Source organism: Strix uralensis, chromosome 10 (assembly GCF_047716275.1).
Source record: "Strix uralensis isolate ZFMK-TIS-50842 chromosome 10, bStrUra1, whole genome shotgun sequence".
Lineage (NCBI taxonomy): Eukaryota > Metazoa > Chordata > Aves > Strigiformes > Strigidae > Strix > Strix uralensis.
Window position 1 is genome coordinate 7,626,406 of NC_133981.1, and position 21,304 is coordinate 7,647,709.

The 21,304-nt window shown below is 42.7% G+C and overlaps 1 protein-coding gene across 1 annotated transcript in view; it reads right to left on the minus strand.

The window, feature by feature from the left end:
• Positions 1–9,177: 9,177 nt before the first annotated feature.
• The window catches only part of SUCLG2 (succinate-CoA ligase GDP-forming subunit beta), a 138,390-nt gene continuing 126,263 nt past the window's right edge, over positions 9,178–21,304 (minus strand). The window contains exons 10-11 of the mRNA XM_074879096.1: positions 20,766–20,886; positions 9,178–11,152 (exon numbers count right to left, since the gene is read on the minus strand). Coding sequence (XP_074735197.1) covers positions 11,037–11,152; positions 20,766–20,886 — 237 coding nt within the window. The 3' untranslated portion in view covers positions 9,178–11,036. The remainder of the gene's footprint in view (positions 11,153–20,765; positions 20,887–21,304) is intronic.

Below are 21,304 nucleotides of genomic sequence, written 5' to 3' on the forward strand. Positions count from 1 at the left end.
AGTTTAGAGGCACCTCAGCTTCACTGAAATAGGAGGCATTTACAGACATGGTGGGTCTCAGCCACTTCTCCCTAGTGTTAGAGCAGACATGGTACTGCTCCGCTAGGAGAGGAAAGGGAGTTACTGCAAACCATTAAATAGCACCTACTCTTGAGCTGTCGAATTAATGTTTCATTGTGAACCACATACACCGAGTTAGGGATGGGGGAGCCTGGGATGTCTGTAGAGACACTGCACAGCTGGCCCTGAAGGCTGGCAGTGACACAGGCACTTTCTGAATTACCCACTTTTAATACCATCTTAGAAGAGACTCGAACACTGTGTGGGTGGTTCTGCTACACCAGCAACAGACAGCAGAACAAAAGGGACCGTTCATAAAAGCCCTGCTGTACAGGCTGCAAACATGGGCTTTGCTTCTGCTGCTGTTTCTCCATTTTCAGATCTTTGCAAGATCTGGAAACAACTGGGGAAGAACTCGAGCCGTGATATGAAAAAGCTCAAGCTTAATGATGAAACCTGGAAATCAATCGTTAGAAGGAGGCACAGCTCTGGCAGACCCCTCCGTGTCTTTTGAAAGCAAGATGTTTTCAAAGGGCAGCCTCATGAGGATGGAGATGGGAATTTCCCAACTAGAAAAGCCAATGCAGCTGTCATGCAAGAACAGGCTGGCTTCAGCAGATGGAGCATGACAGCAAGAATTCTTCAGGCTTGCGAGCAGCAATTTCTACAATGGGTATAATCCAGTGGAAAAATCAATAGATGTATAATGTTAAGGAAATCAATAGGATTGAAGCTCTAAGGCTGAGTTGTACACATGGAGAACTGACACTGACACTAGTCTGCTGTCCTCAAAACTTTTGTCTTGATGAGGAAGCACTCAGCATTCTGGACATCGGCATGAGAGCAGCAGTATTCTGCACCCATCATGGTGATAATGGAAAAAAGATTCATTCTCTTACAAGTGACAGTCTGCATGTCTGAGAAAATTTACTTTCTGCTCTGACTATTCTCTGAAGTGAATTTAAGGACTGATTACCAGATTTTCAGCAGACAAGCTGTGGAGGTGTGTTATGTCAAACATTCCACCAGGGCTACAAGACAATAGTTATGGAAAATTAAATGCAAAATAATGTGTCGCTTCATTTTTCATGTGTTTTGCACATTCATGTTTAGAGCACAACTCAGAGAGGATTAACATCTTCACATCTGAAGTGTTATTCCTCCTGCTGTACAATATGAGAAAAGCACTTGGGAAAACAGTAGAAAAAGCCCCTGGCACTAAGGGCTTTCCAGCGCCTCAGGAACTGAGGGTTTAGGCTGAGCAGTGCTAATCAATGAAGCTGCACTTCAGTGAAAGGGCAGGTTAAAAAGGTCCAAGAAGAATCTTGGGAATTTGCCTGACTTCCTATTAGTACTGTTTTCTTTGGGCCAGCCCTAGCAATTTCTATCAACATCAGTCAGGAACACTCCTAGGAATGCTACAGTCAGAATTCCTAAAAAGCCCTTCTTCTCATATTTCCCTCAGAAAATGGAAAACTAAAAGAGACAATGAGAAAAGCACCCCGTCAGCCTCAGTGTGAGGAAAAAAAAGAGGGTGAGTTCACAACTTGGCTTGCCCAAAGATCTCCATAAGCTCCCTGCACAGAGCTGCCAACACCGACCGGCTTCCCTGGCACCCTTCTCAGAGGCGAGTCAAGCACATCCTAACGGCCGATGCAAGAGCAGAGGATTTTAGGCCTGCTATCTTCTAATGATAAAGAAAGGATTTACACCTTCATAGTAAAGTTTGAGCCTGTCTGTACATGGCAGAGAGGTGTGTAAGGGCAGGACCCATGTTGGTCTGCGTTTGCTATGCAAGCCCCATCTCACCCATTGCCTGGTGGCAGAGGGAGGATGAGTCCTCTGATGTTCAATGGCAGTGCTGCTGCTCTCCTATTGAAACGCAGCATGAATCCCTCCAAAGCTGCAGGCTGTCTGTTTTCACAAACCTGGCTCCCCTACAGACCAGGATATTACAGCTGTAGGAGATTAACACCACGCTGCTGCCAATATCCTTTGAATGAAGCCTCTGGTCCCATGTAGCTGGGGCAAAGGTCGGTTTTGCTAAGCTAGCAGCCCAGGTAAGGCAGGGCACCAAATACCATTTATTTCCTGAACCGTGGTGCCTTGCAGGGTAAAGTCCTTTAATGGAAACACAAGGAAGGAGAGTTGTTACGGGGCTGAGCTGCTGAATATTGGCCAGTGCTCAGTCATGGAGCCAAAGCAAGCAGCGCTCATGAACAAAATGGCATTTTCTAAACCCCTTTACTGACCCGTCTGTGAAACAAAGGAGGAATGTCTCTCCTAAGTACTTGCTGCAATGCCCTTTCTGACTTTTTTTTATTTATTTATTTCTGTTTTGGAGCGGCTGGAGAGCAGCAATTGGCATCTAGCTGTAAAGAGGCTGCCACATGCAATTACAGAGAAAAAGTCTTGAAGGACACAGTGCCGAAGCAGAGAGACATTTGAAATAAACTTAAAGGGAACAGCTTTGTTTAGCTGTGTGGCCTTTTGCTGCCCTGTAATTCTTTATGTTGATTATAATAGAAAGATCAAATTTCTCATTTTCTCATCTCTGTATCTAGAGAAATGCAAAACCCCTTACACTTGAGCTCTCCAAGCCCTCCTTTCCCAGATTCACTTACCAACACTCTGTCACTGTCACCTCTTTGACGATGGCCTGCTTGTATGCATGCGCGCGTTCAGAAGAGCTGCTCTGGTAAATACAAAGGACCCAGTTTCCAAATCCCATCTTGCTGCACATCCCAACAGCACTTCATTTATGGTGTAACCTATTTCTGTCAGTTGCTTCCTTCTCTTCAGGCTTGGCTATCCCTGTTAGATTTCATTTCAAATTAGACTGGATTTAACGGGGAATGGAGGGCCAGGCTATTCCCCCAGCTTTGCAAACACAGGGAGGTCAGAATGAGGCATCTTCTGTCCCAGGATAATGGGAGAAGGGAATATTGTCCTCATGGCATTGCTTTTGCTTCCTCCTTCTTGATGGTGTGGGAGCACTCCAAGGACACAAGGAGGGCAGATGTGGGAAACCATCACAACTCTAGTGTGGAGTTTCTTCCTTGCAGAGTGAGATACAGAAGACGTGGAGCAGAGCCTTCCCTGAGGCCCTAGGAGAAATGCTGGTCCTCTACAGAAGGAAAAGGGAGACCTGGTTACCTGGGATATGGAGAAGGATGAGGTACTCAACGACTTTTTTGCCTCAGTCTTCACTGGAAAGGGCTTCAGCCACACTGCCCAAATCACAGAAGGCAGGGACTGGGAGAATGAAGACCTGGCTATTGTAGGAGAAGGTCAGGTTTGAGACCATCTGAGGACATTGAAGGTGCACGAGTCCATGGGACCCGATGAGGTGCATTCACAGGTCCTGAGGGAACTGGCAGATGAAGTGACTGAGCCACTCTATCCATCATATTTGAGAAGTTGGGGCAGTCTAGTGAGGTTCCTGCAGACTAGAAAAGGGGAAACATAACATCCATTTTTAAAAAGGGAAAGAAGGAAGATCTGGGGAACTACAGGCCAGTCAGTCTCACCTCTGTGCCTGCAAAATCATGGAGCAGATCATCCAGGAAACTATGCTAGAGCACATGGAAAATAAGGAAGTGACTGGTAACAGTCAACATGGCTTCACTAAGGCCAAATCATGCCTGACAAATGTGGTGGCCTTGTACGACAGGTTTAGAGATTTCATGGATAAGGGTAGAGCAACTAATGTCATCTACTTGGATTTGTGTGAAGCATTTGACACTGCCCTGCACGACATCCTTGTCTCTAAATTGAGGAGACATGGATTTGATGGACGGACCACTCAGTGCATAAGGAATTGTCTGGATGGTCACACTCAGAGTTGCGGTCAACAGCTCGATGTCCAAGTGGAGAGCAGTGATGAGCGGCATTCCTCAAGGATCGGTGTTGGGACTGGAGCTGTTTAACATCTTTGTTGATGACATGGACAGTGGGATTGAGTGCACCCTCAGCAAGTTCCCCGATGACACCAAGCTGTGTGGTGTAGTCGACATGCTGGAGGGAAGAGATGCACCATCCAGAGGGACCTGGATAGGCTGGAGTGAACCTCATGAGGTTCAACAAGGCCAAGGACAAGGTCCTGCACATGGGTCAGGACAATCCCAAGCACAAATCCAGGCCGGGCAAGGAGTGGATTGAGAGCAACCCCAAGGAGAAGGACTTGGGGGTATCAGTGGATGGAAAACTGACCATGAGCCAGCAATGTGCGCTCGCAGCCCAGAAAGCCAACTGTGTCCTGGGCTGCATCAAGAGAAGTGTGGCCAGCAGGTCGAGGGAGGGGATTCTCCCCCTCTACTCCGCTCTTGTGAGACCCCCCTTGCAGTGCTGTGTCCAGCTCTGGGGGCACCAACATCAGAAGGACACGGACCTGCTTGAGCGGGTCCAGAGGAGGCCACAAAGATGATCAGGGGGCTGAAGCACCTCCCCTGTGAGGACAGGCTGAGAGAGTTGGGGGTGTTCAGCCTGGAGAAGAGAAGGCTCCGGGGAGACCTTAGAGCAGCCTCCCAGTACTTAAAGGGGCTACAGGAAAGGGGGGAGGGACTCTTTATCAGGGGTGTAGGGATGGGACAAGGGGTAATAGTTTTAAACTTAAAGAGGGTAGATTTAGATTAGATGTAAGGAAGAAATTTTTCACTGTGAGGGTGGTGAGGCACTGGCACAGGTTGCCCAGAGAAGCTGTGGCTGCCCCCTCCCTGGAAGGGTTCAAAGCCAAGTTGGACGGGGCTTTGAGCAACCTGGGCTAGTGGAAGGTGTCCCTGCCCATGGCGGGGGGGTTGGGACTAGAGGACCTTTAAGGTCCCTTCCAACCTAAGCCATTCTATGATTCTATGACCTCTGAGGAATAACATGCAATAATCCATGTATACTTTTATTTTTAATATTTAACTGGTACCTTTTGAGGCTGAACAAAGACACAGACATGTTTAGGATTCTACAAAGGGTACATCTGTCTCCAGATGAGAGGATCCTGACATCAAACTGACTGCAGCTGGGCTAGAAAAAGTTTTAAATCACTGTGATCAACACAAGTTTTGCACCAAAGTACAAATACATATACAATGATTTCCTCTGGGTGACAGACAAATCCTGTTAGTCTACTTATGAATGGGCCTCATTAAGTAGAAAAAAAAATTGTTGGTGCAACCTGTTCCTTTTTAAATTAAACATATTAAAGTTGATAGATACCCTAATTCTCTGCTCAGCCTTTTATGCATTGCAGTAACACTGCTCCCATTGTTAGGGAAAGTCTTGAGTTTGCATAATCTGCTTTTCATTTCCCTGGCAGCTGCAGATCATTCTTGGTGATGAAATTAAAAACAGTTTCTTTTAAGAATCCACCAGATCTGTCCTCCTTTTTCCTCCCTGAACCTAAAAGCTAGGAAGAAAATGAGAAAACAAAACCTTACCAACAAACATTAAATCCTATCAGATCAGGTTGGAAGGTCACCTCGTCCATCCCTCTGCCCTGAGGCAAAAATCAACTCTTCTTAAGCCTTCCCTGAGAGATGTTCATCTAACTCTAAAAAACATCCATTGATGATTTCACAGCCCGTTCCTTGGCTTACCTCATGGCTACAAGTCTGACCTAAATGTCCCTTACCACCATCAAAGCTCCTCACTGCTTCCCCTGTCCACACTGGACTTGAGGAAGACTATTGCTCCTTGAAGGAGAGCATTTCTTATGTCTTTGAAGCAGCCCTCCTTTACATGTGTGTCCAGCTTTCCCATGCTTTTCAATCCTCTTATCTCTTATGAACATACCTGTCTACAACTTTTTTGAAACACAGCCCCATTCCAGAGCCCAGCATCTTCAACAGACAAGTCAAACTGCTCCTCAGTCCATTTCTGCTCCTGTGTTTATTCCCGTTGTATAGAAGTGAGTGGAGAACGCAGGAGGTTGAGGTTTTAGCCTCCCAGGAGAGCAATGGACAGGTAGGGAAGAGGCATCGAGAGAACTCTAGGATGGCTTTGAGGCTGGTGTACACCAGCTGCACCTGGTCACTGATGCCTGCTGGTAGCACGGTGTTAGGCTGAGGCTAGCAGATGGGCTGATCAGAGCACACCCAGGTCCCAGGCAGGCAGCTGGGTGCTCACACAACACATCCAGCTCCAGACCTGCCAGCCCAACCACACAAACCTAGCAAAACCCTGCAGAGTGGACTCTGCCAGTTCTGAGGATGACACCATAAGTAGTGAGGAAGGGAGTGAGCTATGTGGGTGGAAAAGTGGGAGAAGAAACAGAAAGTTTAGTAGAGGAAGGGGAAAGAATCTGAGATGATAAATCAAAACGTGCAATGACCTGCTTTCTGCCACTTGACCGTTGCTAGAGCTGACCTTGACTTCAAAAGAAACTCCAGTTCCCTGAAAGGCAGCAAACAGAAAAACGAGTCATGAAATCTTGCAATCAGTTCAGAGGCTTACAGCAGCATCTAGTACCAGCATTTTACATGTCATATAATAAAGCACTAAGCCTAGGCAGTTTTTGGATTTCTGTAACTAAGTTGACAGCTTTTATTGTAGAAGGTGGTTTTGCCAGCACCTAGCCTTGTGCAGACTTCCCTCCCCACTCTTCCAGCCCAGCGAGGCTGCTCAGACCTGTGTTTTGGGCCACTCTTGCCGCACTCAGCTCGCACTGTGCTCAGCTCTCAGCACAAGGGAACCATCCAGGACAGCCCAACATGCAATACCCACAGGTTATTGTAGGTGCCTGGGTCTGAAAAACCCCAGGGCGGCCAGGCAAGGCTCACCTTGGAGGGCAAAGCAAGCGGCACAGCACTGCTCTCGACTGGGGAAGCAGACTCTGCTGCGAAGGGACGGCCCTGCTCGGGATCTCATCTGGTGGCTGATTTGCACCGACATGCTGTTCCAATCACAGCAATTTTGCATTATACCAGCTGCTTTTCTGGATGTAGGGAAGAACAGGCCTGACAAATAGGATATAAATGCACATTAAGGACATTACTCCAGAGCTCCCAGCTGCTATGCTTTCACTGTGAGAATTTAAAGGTATCTTGTTAAAGATGGAACACAATGTCAACATTAAGTTTCCTCCTGTCTTGCCTTCTAGGTGTCTCATCCTACAGAGGTTTATTACTATCTACCTGGACTTGTGCAAACCTTTTGACACTGCCCTGCACAACATCCTTGTCTCTAAATTGGAGAGACATGGATTTGATGGATGGACCACTCAGTGCATAAGGAATTGTCTGGATGGTCACACTCAAGAGTTGTGGTCAATGGCTCGATGTCCAAGTGGAGAACAGTGACGAGCGGCATTCCTCAGGGATCGGTGTTGGGACTGGAGCTGTTTAACATCTTTGTTGATGACATGGACAGTGGGATTGAGTGCACCCACAGCAAGTTCCCCGATGACACCAAGCTGTGTGGTGCAGTCGACATGCTGGAGGGAAGGGATGTGCCATCCAGAGGGACCTGGACAGGCTGGAGTGAACCTCATGAGGTTCAACAAGGCCAAGGACAAGGTCCTGCACATGGGTCGGGGCAATCCCAAGCACAATTCCAGGCTGGGCCATGAGTGGATTGAGAGCAACCCCAAGGAGAAGGACTTGGGGGTATCAGTGGATGGAAAACTGACCATGAGCCAGCAATGTGCGCTCGCAGCCCAGATAGCCAACCATGTCCTGGGCTGCATCAAGAGAAGTGTGGCCAGCAGGTCGAGGGAGGGGATTCTCCCCCTCTACTCCGCTCTTGTGAGACCCCCCTTGCAGTGCTGTGTCCAGCTCTGGGGGCACCAACATCAGAAGGATGTGGACCTGCTTGAGCGGGTCCAGAGGAGGCCACAAAGATGATCAGGGGGCTGAAGCACCTCCCCTGTGAGGACAGGCTGAGAGAGTTGGGGGTGTTCAGCCTGGAGAAGAGAAGGCTCCGGGGAGACCTTAGAGCGGCCTCCCAGTACTTAAAGGGGCTACAGGAAAGGGGGGAGGGACTCTTTATCAGGGGTGTAGGGATGGGACAAGGGGTAATAGTTTTAAACTTAAAGAGGGTAGATTTAGATTAGATGTAAGGAAGAAATTTTTCACTGTGAGGGTGGTGAGGCACTGGCACAGGTTGCCCAGAGAAGCTGTGGCTGCCCCCTCCCTGGAAGGGTTCAAAGCCAAGTTGGACGGGGCTTTGAGCAACCTGGGCTAGTGGAAGGTGTCCCTGCCCATGGCGGGGGGGTTGGGACTAGAGGACCTTTAAGGTCCCTTCCAACCCAAACTGTTCTATGATTCTATGATTAATACAGGCTGAAATGTCAAGATTTAAAGGCTAATTAAATCCTACTTAAAACTTTCACAAAGGGAATTAACCGGAACTTACCCACTGGTTACACTGCTGGTTGCTTTGTGCAGGAGGGGCAATTCTCATGTATGTGGTTTAAGCTATAAAAGCTGGCTGGAGCGGAGCCTGCACCCAGCCCTGCTGAGGTGGGGGAGGCGCAATCAGGTAGACAGCTGCCGAGGACAGAAAACTGCACTCTTGCCAGGTTGCGACTCTGCATGCTTGAGCAAAGACAAAAGCACCCCTTCCAGGCACTGTGTTTACTTGCAGTTTTTAACAGCTAAAAAACATAGGAAATGTAATTAAATGCCTTTCCAAGGGAGACCAAAACTAACTTTACACGTTTCCATACACAGAGAAATGATCCATGCAAGTAAAAGAAACCAGTCCACATCGCCACACCAAGCAAGCTGAACACAGAGAGCCTCTGGTTACAGAGAGCGAACAGTGCCCTGGCGCAAGTGAAACACCAAATGTTCAGAAAATACAGATCCAGAGCTTATGAAATTTTCCATATGACATCTGAAAATTAGAAGTTATACTGTTCTATTCTGTACACGGATTAAGAGGAATAAAACTTGTATGTACTGTCATTAGCCTACGTATAAGAAAAGATATGTCTAGAAATAAAAAGATCTACTTTTTTTAGATAAAAAGCACATATATAACAGAATACCAGTATTACCCAACTGAAACTAAATTCCTATGCGTTTGATTTCACTCACCTGTAATAAACTGCTGAATAGAAGAACCGAGAATACAATAGACAAATTAAACAATTCTCTATTTTATAGAAAGGACAAATTCATTAAATGGGTTCATTTTTACATTTATTTGATGAAGTGGTGTACATAGCATTAATCTTCGCAGAGTAATAATCATGTACACAGACAATGAATGGTTTTGAGACCAGAAGTTCGATACACAGTGTGCAACAACATTGAATAAACAGTTCTTCCACAGAATGCTTCTATTTCCAGTATTAAAATATATAAAATCGAGTGTGACTTTTTTATTTGTTGCAGTGAGGTAAACATTTTTTCCTTCAAAGCAGTGTGCTTCTACGCACCTTTACGAGAACTGCTAACGATACCTTTCTCCTTCATTCAGTCAGTAAGTACATACCTAGTGGTGTATTTATTGCTATTCTAATGGTCATACATTTTCTCCTTGAGCAATATGTAGAGAAAGGAATGGAGAAGAAAAAACCTACAGTAATTGATGATAGCAACCTATCTATACTATTTGTGTCAAGAGCCAGAGATTAGTGCAGATAATTTATTTTGAATGTAACAGTTTTAATGGAAATGTCAAGAAAAATTTATTTACATTTTTCTAAGCAGAACACGGTATTGATTAGAGCCGCTCAAAAATCACAATTAAGAATTTATTAGACAAATTTTTACCTCTCTGCCCATTTACAAGACCAGATCATAATATGCACTCATTTGCTCATTGTTCAAATTTATTGATGATTTTCAGCATGTAATTCCTGGGCTGAGTGAGATTTGCACCGAATTCTTTAGTTACACAAGCCATTTGGTATTGCCTTCTGTTCCCTGAATGAATGATCTGTGTAACTAACAGCTTGAATTTCGACTGTTACAAAAGAATACATAATAAAAATAAATCTCAGTCAATATCTGAGTACTGAAACTTACTTTTTTTTTTCCTCTTGTACATATTTTTACTGATGCCTGAGAAATTAAATACTTTAAAAACTGAGAAGTTCATTTGCGTTTTATTCCAAATAAATCAGAAATGGGTTTTGGAAGTTAAATCAATTGAAGAATACTCCATGCTCCTGACAGAAAACTGCTTTAGGTTCTCATCTTATTTTAAAACCTCACAGAAGTGACATACTTATGAAAGAGGTTATTTTAAAAAGTTAGCAGCCATTTTCTTACTGGCAGACACATCCTCCTAGAGCTCTCTGTATGGCACTGTTACACCTAGAAATACTGCACCTCATTTCCAAAAACTAGAAAATAAAATGAATCACATTTCGCCAGTTTATAGGCACAGTATAAGAATGGAAGGTGTTTTCACTACCAACTATTCAATCCCTTTTCCTGTTGTGAGGTATACTTTGGCATCTACAAAAGAAAATAACCTTAAGGCAAAATGTGTGATTTCTAAAAAAGAAAATAAACATTATTCATTTGAATAAAAATAGATATTGTAAGCACACTTTTTTACATTTTTGTAAAACTCCATAAAAAATATAAACCCATTATTAGTTTGATGACTCTTTACAATATAAAAAAATGAATGAAAATACGGTGAAATAGGCGAACTACGTATGTTTGATTGAAGAACAATCCTGTTGATAGAAGTCAATTATTAATTATTGTATTTTATCATGAGTTTATCAGTGACAATTTTGGAAGAAAAGCAGAAAAAGAGCTTTATGAAGTTATTACTTATTACAATTCGGAGTAACAAAATTACCAAAATCAGATGAAGACATACAAACTTCTCAAGAACGTAGCTGCAAAATTTCTGAAGCCTAACTTGCAAGCCTATGGCCTGAGTTTGCCACGTATCACAAATTAAGTCCACCAACACTGATGACTGCTTAAAAAGACTCCACTAATCCTCTCCAAAACACCAACAGGAATGACATCTTGTGAAACACACACACACATTCCATGAGAATACTCTTCAAGTTGTTATTTTTTGGCCACACTAGCCACTGCCTTCTTTGCTGCATCCTCAAGGTCATTTGCAGACGTGATGGGGAGTCCACTTTCATTCAGAATACGCTGGGCTTCATGAACATTTGTTCCTAAAAAAGAACATTGACTATAATTAGTAATTAATATTAATGAGTAAATGAGCATCTTCTATTAAATCTCTATAAAAGTAGCTAATGCTTCAAACTACACATCACTTCAGTTTAACAACAGATTCAAGGAGTGGTTTATACTAAGAAGAAGGAACTCTTAATTTCAATGACAATTGACAGACAATGCAATCTGATAATAGCACTTGATTCCACAAGAGGGGCTTTGTGGAGATTAGAGGGTCAATCTAACATTCACCAGAGTCAGTAGGGACATCCAGCAAGAGCAGTGGATAATGGACCACATATCAGGCCTTTAAGACACTCTGAAGATTTAACACAATTAGCAACAATCAGCTACGGCTAATCAGCAGTCAGCGAATCAACAATAACTAAAATTCACCCATGTTAACTGAAAGCTGCAAAATGGGCTATTGAAAGACACAGATTTGGGTAATCCTGCAAATTTAGCTGGTTTTGAGCTGCTCTTCAATATGCTTTCTTGCATTTCTGCTAAAAAGGGGGAATATAAGAGATCTCCGAAGCATTCAGCATGACACTGTTCCCTCCTCTGCTGCTGCACTTAATTATCCCACATTGAAGGAGACTGTACAGCTATACAGTACAAGTGCTCCATTTTGTATATAAAAAGCTCAAATTTAGTCAATAGACTACATGCAAAGTAAAGGAAAAGAAATCCAAAATTAAAAAAGGTATTTCCCCACTGTTCACACTTGTATAAAAGACAAGTGCATCGCCTTCCCATTTACTCTTGCTCATTCTTTTTGGAAAACAAAGACAAACAGAAAATCTGAATTCTCCAGAGCTTTCTCCAGCAAAGCCAAGTGACAGTTTTGATCACTGATGTGCTGTGCACCACAGAAGAACACGGCATCAGATATCCGGCTGAGGAATCCACACTTGGGGATCACACACTGGTCACAAGCACAAGACCTTGAGCTGATCCTCTTTAGGACAGCCCCCCCCCCCCCCCGTCAAGTTCATTTACTTTGTCAAAATCATTAATTACTTTGTAATTCCTTCTACTGGTTTTGGCTGGGATAGGGTAGCTAGTATGGGGCTATGGTTTGAATTTGTGGTGGAAAAGATAAGACAGGGATGTTTTAGTTACTCTGGGCAGTGCTTACACAGCGCCGAGGCCTTTTCTGCTCCTCACCCCACCAGGGAGGAGACTGGGGGGGCACAAGGAGCCGGGACAGCTGACCCCAACTGACCAAGGGGTACCCCAGACCATGTGGCGTGACGCTCAGCATATAGAGCTGGGGGAAGAGGGAGGAAGAGGGGGATGTTCAGAGTGATGGCGTTTGTCTGCCCAAGTCACCACTACGTGTGATGGAGCCCGGCTTTCCCGGGGACGGCTGAACACCTGCCTGCCCGTGGGAAGGGTGAATGAATTCCTTGTTTTGCTTTGCTTGTGTGCGCAGCTTTTGCTTTACCTATTAGACTGTCTTTATCTCAACCCACGAGTTTTCTTACTTTTACTCTTTCGCTTCTTTCCCCCATCCCAACATAGGAAAATGATGTTTAATTATATTTGGAGCTATACACTAATTACATGCTTAATTATTAACCAAGCAAGGAGCATGCCCTTTACTGTGCAGCTTCCAGAATGCTCATTTTAAAGGGCAATTTTCTTTTTTTGGCAGACTATAAAACGTCTGAAATTGTATAGTAGAAGTAGAGAAATTCAAAAGTCTGTTTCATCAGCATGCTGAAGTCAGGATTCCTACTCCCAGCACTGAAAGAGACCAAAGACATCTCTGTCACAGCAGGCCCCAGCACTTTGTGATAGGAGAGGCAGGTGTCTGGAAGAGGAATGTGGGACCCCATCTGCTAGCTGTTTAAAAGCACTGGCAGAAGAGGTCATGCTTCCCATCGATATGCAGAGGACACACTGTGGGACTTGTGTAGGAAGGTCAAAGACATCTGAAATCTCTGACAGAAGGGGGATTTGGTTGCATAGTAACATCCAGAACTGTACAGGACTTCTCCGACAGAAAAAAAAAAAAGTATTATGGGCAAAAAAAGTATAGTATTTGATTTTTTTTCCAACCACCCTATATAATGTAATTTGGAAGCTGCTAATTGCCAGTACAGAACTGTACAGGGAAGTCGGAAGGCAATACGAAAGTTCCCTTCTCTATTAAGTTCCTCACATTTGTGTAGCAATTCCCATCAAGTCTTGAAGGTTCTATATATTATTTAGATACAAGTGTGGATCTCTCAAATAGGATTCTAAGAGAAAGTGTTGTGAGCAGAAAAAAAATGGAAAGAGTGATATTTTCCTGGAAATTTTCCCACAGAGAAAAATATTGTGCTGCTTGCAATAGCCATGTATTTAAAACCAACTTCTGCTCTTCTCTAAGTGGCCAATATTAATTTACTAACAGGCCAGAGTGGGAACAATACATTGGATCTATTCTGCACTGCAGTGATTGCTCTACACACTACTTGTCTAACATGCACCACAAAATCAATACAAAACACAGTCCGCTGAGAAGGGAAGGGGGTATTTATGCAGGCAAATGAAAATATGAAAGCTGAAAAAAAATCAAGAGTAAGGGTACACTTTATTAAATAAAATACTATTTTATAGGCAGGCCATACAACTAAATGTATTTTTCAGCAAGCATTTCCTTTTCTGTAATTTTCTTTTTTTTTTTTATGATAGCTTTTTATCCCATTGTGATAAGTATTTTAGGTATATGGAGAATATGGAAATTATAATGAGATCCTGCCGAAAGCAGATGTAAGAGTTTTAAAATTAAACATTCAGAAAACACTGGAAACATTTAAGAATCTACAAGGGGTATCATCTTATTGTAGTAGATGTTAAAATAAACAAATAAATAATCCCACTATTCTAACATTAACCTCCTGCCACTGGATGGTGTCAGAGAACTGTAAACAGAATCCCATACACAGGCTATCAAAATAACCTGCCCTTCACCTACACTGCAGCCAACTGAGAAACGGTGAAAATTCACAGGACTGAAGGCTATAAGGGTTTTGTTGTTGTTGCTGGGTGGGATTTTTTTGTTAATTTGTTTTAGGTTTTGTTTTGGCTTGTTTTTTTGTTTTGGTTTTTTTTTTTTTTTTTTTTTTTTTAAACTGGACTCTATTAAGGGAATGGCCTTCTAACAAGAAAAATAAGTTTTTTCCTTCTGACATGTATTACTGTCAATTACACTCCATGGAAAAACATGTAATTTTATCAGCATATACCTCAGGCTTTTAAATCTAAATATCCTCCTTCTGAAACCTGGGTTCTAAAACAACCTCTCTGTCTGTGTACAAGCAATCTCTCACATTTACACTTTTGTCGCCTTGAAATCTCTGCTATCATTAGCAAAGCGGATCTATTCAACTCATTACCTAAAAATCCTAACAATAAATATTATATCTAAGCGTGCTTCTATAAATTGTAAGATTCTACTGGCACACATTGTCACAAATGAGTCAAGAGGACTACATAGGTTGAATGAAAACAAAGCCAATCGTGCTCCAACAGGATTTTGATAATGTTCATTTGCTCACTTACACTGTCATAAACCCATTAGGAACAGGATAAATTGCCACTGTTTAATGCTGATGGCTGGAGAGGATGTAAGAATCTGCAATGTCATTTCTAGATTTTCAGGTAAATAAAATATATGGGAGAAGACACATTTGGTATATCCCAACAATTAGAAGACTAACATAAAGAATTAATCTGATCTACCCAAAACATTCTGCTATGACAAAGTATTTCACAATATGCAGCATGTCTGAAAATTGTTGACGTGAATGCATTGTGACCATGTTACATTATCAACAGCAGTTTCAGCTTTGATATGCTACACTGATGAGCGTAGAAAGAGCCAATTTCCACATGCAGCCGCCCCAGCATGGATCCAGGTTACATCATTTCTGCTAGCCCAGAAGCTGGGAACTCATTGCCTCTCAGGTCTAAAAGACAGAGGTACTGGAGAATAAGGGACAAGGTCTGAAGTTCATCACTAGCTAACCTTCAGTCAACAACATCTGATTTGAGGTTTGGCTAGACATAACGATCTTTAATGATCTTCAGCTAGGGAATCTATGAAGTTTTGGTGGCTTACACAACTCTTAGCTGTTGGCTCTGCAGTCAAGAATAAATCAACTTTCACTGCGTACTTGTAAGAGAAAATGAAAGCCTTTCTATTCTATCCACCCCATTTGCCCTTTTTAATCTCAAAACTTTTCCAAAAGAATATTTTAATCTTTTCCTCCACCTCATGTTTACATCCTAACTGGGAAAGACACATTTAAATGTGCTGAATGTTTAAACCCAGTATGTCTGAAAAGGTTGATATGATAAAGTTCTAAGTGTGACTTTGCAAGACACCATTCTTCTCTCTCGGTAGGCACTTTGGGATACTAAAACTCACAGACATACATACTTATCCATATTTGTAAGATATACAAGCTGAAGCAAAATTTCACTTGTGTATAAGATTTCTGAATATACTAAAAAAATATTAGATTCTGAAGAACACAGACGGTCACGAATTATATGGCTGAAAAATATAACAGAAAAATTTTGATTCAGATATTTGAATCCATCTTCACCAGTAAGGGTTCCAGCCACACCACCCAAGACAAGGAAGTCAAAGGCGGGGGCTGGGAGAATGAAGAACCACCCACTGTAGGAGAAGGTCAGGTTTGAGACCATCTAAGGAACCCAAAGGTGCACAAGTCCATGGGACCTGATGAGATGCATCTGTGGGTCCTGAGGAAACTGGCAGATGAAGTGGCTAAGACAATCTATCCATCACATTTGAGAAGTCATAGCAAGGTGGTGAAGTTCCGGTGGACTGGAAAGGGGAAACATCACCCCCATTTATGAAAAGCGAATAAAAGAAGATCCAGAGAACTACAGGCCAGTCAGTCTCCCCTCTGTGTCCAGCAAGCATATGGAGTGGATTCTCCAGGAAACTATGCCACAGCACATGGAAAATAAGGAAGTGACTAGTGACAGACAACATGGCTTCAGTAAGGGCAAACTGTGCCTGATGAATTTGGTGGCCTTCCACGACGGGGTTACAGAGTTTGTAGATAAGGGAAGAGCAAATAATGTCATCTACCTGGACTTGTGCAAAGCATTTGACACTGCCCTGCACGACATCCTTGTCTCTAAATTGGAGAGACATGGATTTGATGAATGGACCACTCAGTGCATAAGGAATTGTCTGGATGGTCACACTCAAGAGTTGTGGTCAATGGCTCGATGTCCAAGTGGAGAACAGTGACAAGCAGCGTTCCTCAGGGGTCGGTGCTGGGACTGGAGCTGTTAAACATCTTTGTTGATGACATGGACAGTGGGATTGAGTGCACCCACAGCAAGTTCCCTGACAACACCAAGCTGTGTGGTGTAGTCGACACGCTGGAGGGAAGGGATGTGCCATCCAGAGGGACCTGGACAGGCTGGAGAGGTGGGACCGTGTGAACCTCATGAAGTTCAACAAGACTTAGGGCAAGGTCCTGCACATGGGTCGGGGCAATCCCAAGCACAAATCCAGGCTGGGCGAGGAGTGGATTGAGAGCAGCCCTGCGGAGAAGGACTTGGGGGTATCAGTGGATGGAAAACTGACCATGAGCCAGCAATGTGCGCTCGCAGCCCAGAAAGCCAACCGTGTCCTGGGCTGCATCAAGAGAAGTGTGGCCAGCAGGTCGAGGGAGGGGATTCTCCCCGTCTACTCCGCTCTTGTGAGACCTCCCCCTGCAGTGCTGTGTCCAGCTCTGGGGGCACCAACATCAGAAGGACGTGGACCTGCTTGAGCGGGTCCAGAGGAGGCCACAAAGATGACCAGGGGTCTGGAGCACCTCCCCTGTGAGGACAGGCTGAGAGAGTTGGGGGTGTTCAGCCTGGAGAAGGCTCTGGGGAGACCTTAGAGCGGCCTCCCAGTACTTAAAGGGGCTACAGGAAAGGGGGGAGGGACTCTTTATCAGGGGGTATAGGGATAGGACAAGGGGTAATGGTTTTAAACTGAAAGAGGGCAGATTTAGATTAGATGTAAGGAAGAAATTCTTCCCTGCCAGGGTGGCAAGGCCCTGGCACAGGTTGCCCAGAGAAGCTGTGGCTGTTCCCTCCCTGGAAGGGTTCAAGGCCAGGTTGGACGGGGCTTTGAGCAACCTGGTCCAGTGGAAGGTGTCCCTGCCCATGGTAGGGGGGGTGGAACGAGGTGATCTTTAAGGTCCCTTCCAACCCAAATTGTTCTATGATTCTGTGAATAGTAGCCAATTTGATTCTAGCTGCATTTCAACATATTAAGTAATTCTAATTCCTCCCAATTCTTCTTGTCCTATGACCAAAGAAGCGGAGAATTCATTTGTTGTAAAAGTGAGAATGTAAAATCTCCAGCATAGGAAGAAGACATCTACTTCACAATTCTTTTTTATTCTTTCCTCTTTCCATCTAACTCTGAGCTACATAAACGAGAAAAAAGGTTTGGCTTCCATTGAGCACTCCTAGTTAGTTTTCACAAAACTTAATAGGAGTACATTACACTGTAAAGTGGAAAAAATCCTCCATAAAACCAGCAGAAGTTAGTTTTCTACATCTGTAAAAGATAAAATTTGGAATATGTGGTTTCTCCATTTGTCCACGAGTCTTTTAAACAACAATAATCCTGCGTCTCAGCTGGTGAGTTCTTTACTGATAAGGCAAGTAAATACATGTAATTATAAAGTTACCATTTTCAAAGAGGAGAGTAATCCTTTCTTTATCCACTGGTAAAACAGCTTGTAATTATTATACAACTGAGAACAAAGATTTGTCCACAGAATCCTGCTAAATCAAGACAGATTTGACTGATTAAAGCACTAGTCATCAAGACATTTGTGCAGTGCATGCGGGCAAAGAGTCCTTAAAGTGCAGGTCACAAATCTGTTAGATTTATGGGAATAATCATGAACCTTCTGTTGGAAAAATGTTCAAAATAGAAATCCAAAAAAGTGCTTGTCCTTTTTTCTCCTTTTGAAGTGTAAACTGTTATCAGTAATGTTCTAAAAAGTCTTGGGTGGCCTTATTACTTCCACAGTACTCATTATTAATTAAAAAATCCTTATATGTTTAGATAACCCAGTGTGAGTTCAAAGAACAACAACAAAGACGATTAAAGATCCAGAGGGATTGAATTCTGAGGAAAGATTAAAAGAACTAAATATATATTTATTGCTTGGTTGGGTGATTAAGGAGGCAGAGAAAGTAGGAGTTACAAACTCACAGTTTCGAAGTACAACATCTGAAGGTTGTAAACATCATAGCTCTTCATTTAGGATGAACTGATGGGTAACGTGAGGAATGATAGAAGGAATTAAAAAACTTTTGTGATAAATATTATGCAAAAGTGGGAGTTTGATGTATTATTCTGGGACAGAGTTTCCTACAGACAACGTGGTATTGCTGTCTCCAGAGCCAGCTGCTAGTCTAGGAGAAGCATTTTTACAAACCTAGTAAAGAGTAAGCAGCCATGGGAAGATGGTCCACAAAATTGCATTAAAACATGTCTTCGACATTCTGAAGATTCAGCTTTGATCTCTGTGGATGAAGCAGCACACGACTCAAAGGTTGCAGGCACAAGAGTAACTGGCACCATGCAGTCACCTCTGCAGGGCTTTCTGCAACCCCAGGCAGAAGCACTCCTGCTCCACACCTTCTCTTCCAGAAAACTCCACAGTGCAGTAGCACTGGGACTCTCTTTATTCAGCCCAGGGACTGCTTTGCCTCTTGCAATCTCCCAGAAGTTGCATTAAAAAAAAAAAAAAAAATCACCCTTATTTGTGTACAATCATGGAAGTATCAAAAGTACTAGAGAAAGGTCAAGAAAACCCAGTGGCTGACCTAGCAGACTACAGTTTAAAATGAGCAAGTTGATTTTCTTGTTTCTCTTATACCGGTTTCCAAGTCTGCAACAGAAACAACTCGCAACTACCTTGTTCATAAGGAAAACTAATGGCTTCTCCAATATCTCCACTTAAAAAAATAACAGCTACAATAGATGAGAAGTCTTGCAGATCTGACAGATAAACTTTCTCCCAGCCATGACAGACAGGAAAAGTTTTTTGCTATGACAAAAAGCTAAACAACATTGCCTAGAGCTGATAACAATGAGATTTTATATTATGAAACTTTCCTGCTTCTAACCAACATCCATCAGTCTCTCCTTCATCCACATTAAACTACCTACTTACTATCTTAAGGTGTTTAGTGGTGCTGCATCATCCAAAGAAAAAGTTCACAATTTGTTTCTAAAATCCATTTTAGTGTATTTGAATTTTCCTGCACTTACCACAACAAAAGTCTACCCATGTTAAACGAAGAAGGCACTCTGGAAAGAATTCAAACCCTGCAGTGAAATGCACAACAGAACTTTTACAGGACAAAATTGTGTGTCACCGGCTGTGGTCTCCCCTGATGTGAACTACGATATATGGGTAATGTAGCGTGAGAATGAGGGATGGGAAAACCCTGCTTTCTCATGAAAGGCAAAACAAGTACCCCCCGTAACTAAAGGGCGTAATGGGTAATCTGCATCTTCATGAGTCCTGGTGACTTTATTTTTTTGAAAAGGAAAAAGTCTGGTGTATTCTGAACTTTTCTTTCTCCTCCCGTCTATCACACTGTTAAAAAACACCTTTGTTTTGTATGTCAGGTACATAAAGGGATGCATTTCCTCCTTTCATCACCAATACTGAGCAACGGGACATTTTATGTTCTTTACACACATCCAAAACATGAATATTGATGTTTTTGAGGAACAGGCCTTAAAAAAACCCCAAACAGAACAACCTCTATTTTCCAAACCTATTTAGCAAAAAGGAAATGTTTTAAGCTCACCAGACTTGTGTGCTGATTTCAATCAAAGCACTTTTTCATTCAGTGGCAGAAGAATAATCTCTCTTCCTCTTTCAGGGTATTTCTCAGAAATTAGAGACAGAACTCCATATCCACTGCCATTATATTAAAGCCAGTAACTGCCAAGGAGCACTCTTCCTTACCTCTCTATTATAATCTTTTTTGTTTCCAGTTTAACAATGCTGGATGTACTACAAAACCAAAATTCCTTACCATTACCAAATCTTCTGGTTTTTAATGGATTTTAGCTGGATTGGATATCTGGGCAGAAGAACACGTTACAGTGATCTCTCTCTCACAAATACTGTTTCTAACATCTTTCTTTTAATTAAGGTATTGGAGCAAATTTAAGAAGCTATATGTTGCTCCAGGTTTAGCAATAATGGAATTGCATTGAGTAAAAAAATCATTTGAAAAAGAAATACCTTCCAGTAAACAGAAACTTGTATCAAAATAATTTCTATTTGCATTGCAAATCTTACAAACAAAATCATAACACTTTCATTGCAAAATTCATTGCTTCAAGTACCACCAGGGATCAGGAATACAGAAATACGTAAGGAAAGTTTATTGACTTCAGGTCATGCTACAGATGAACAATTGGACATATTCTTATTGTGTGAGACTAATCTGTTTAAAGCTTAGAGATCGAAGAAAGCCAAAGTGGATTACTGTGCACCTGAGGGACAATTTTTGTCTGAAACCGTTAGCACTCACCTTCCAGTCTGACCACCAGAGGTACTTTCAGCTCAAGCTCTCGGCAGGCTTTGGTAATACCATTGGCTATAATGGCACAGTTCACGATCCCACCAAATATGTTTACAAGTATTGCTTCAACCTGTAGGAAAGAAACAGAGTAGGAACTACGTGGGGGGTTTTGTTTGTGTGTTGTTTTGGCTTTTTTTTTTTTTTAAATAAACACAGGTAAGAGATCCAAAGCAGGATACAAATTCCCCTTTGTCAGGCAGATTCTCATTTATAGAAGGTACAAGCTTCAACTCTGTACTCACAGAAGTTGATTCTGAGTCTATTGTTTCTGTGGCCTGTAGCAGTGATTAATTGCCTTGGTCTAAACTGGCATGGTAATTAATGTCATAAACACATTATTACACAAAAAAAGGGAATTTCTACTGATAAGTAAAAATAAAAAGAGATTAAACAATCTATATTTTGGACTTTTTCCAATGTATTGAATAATCAGAGGTTGGAGCTCAGAAAAAACAGTGTATGAACATGCGGATGCACATGCAATGAAA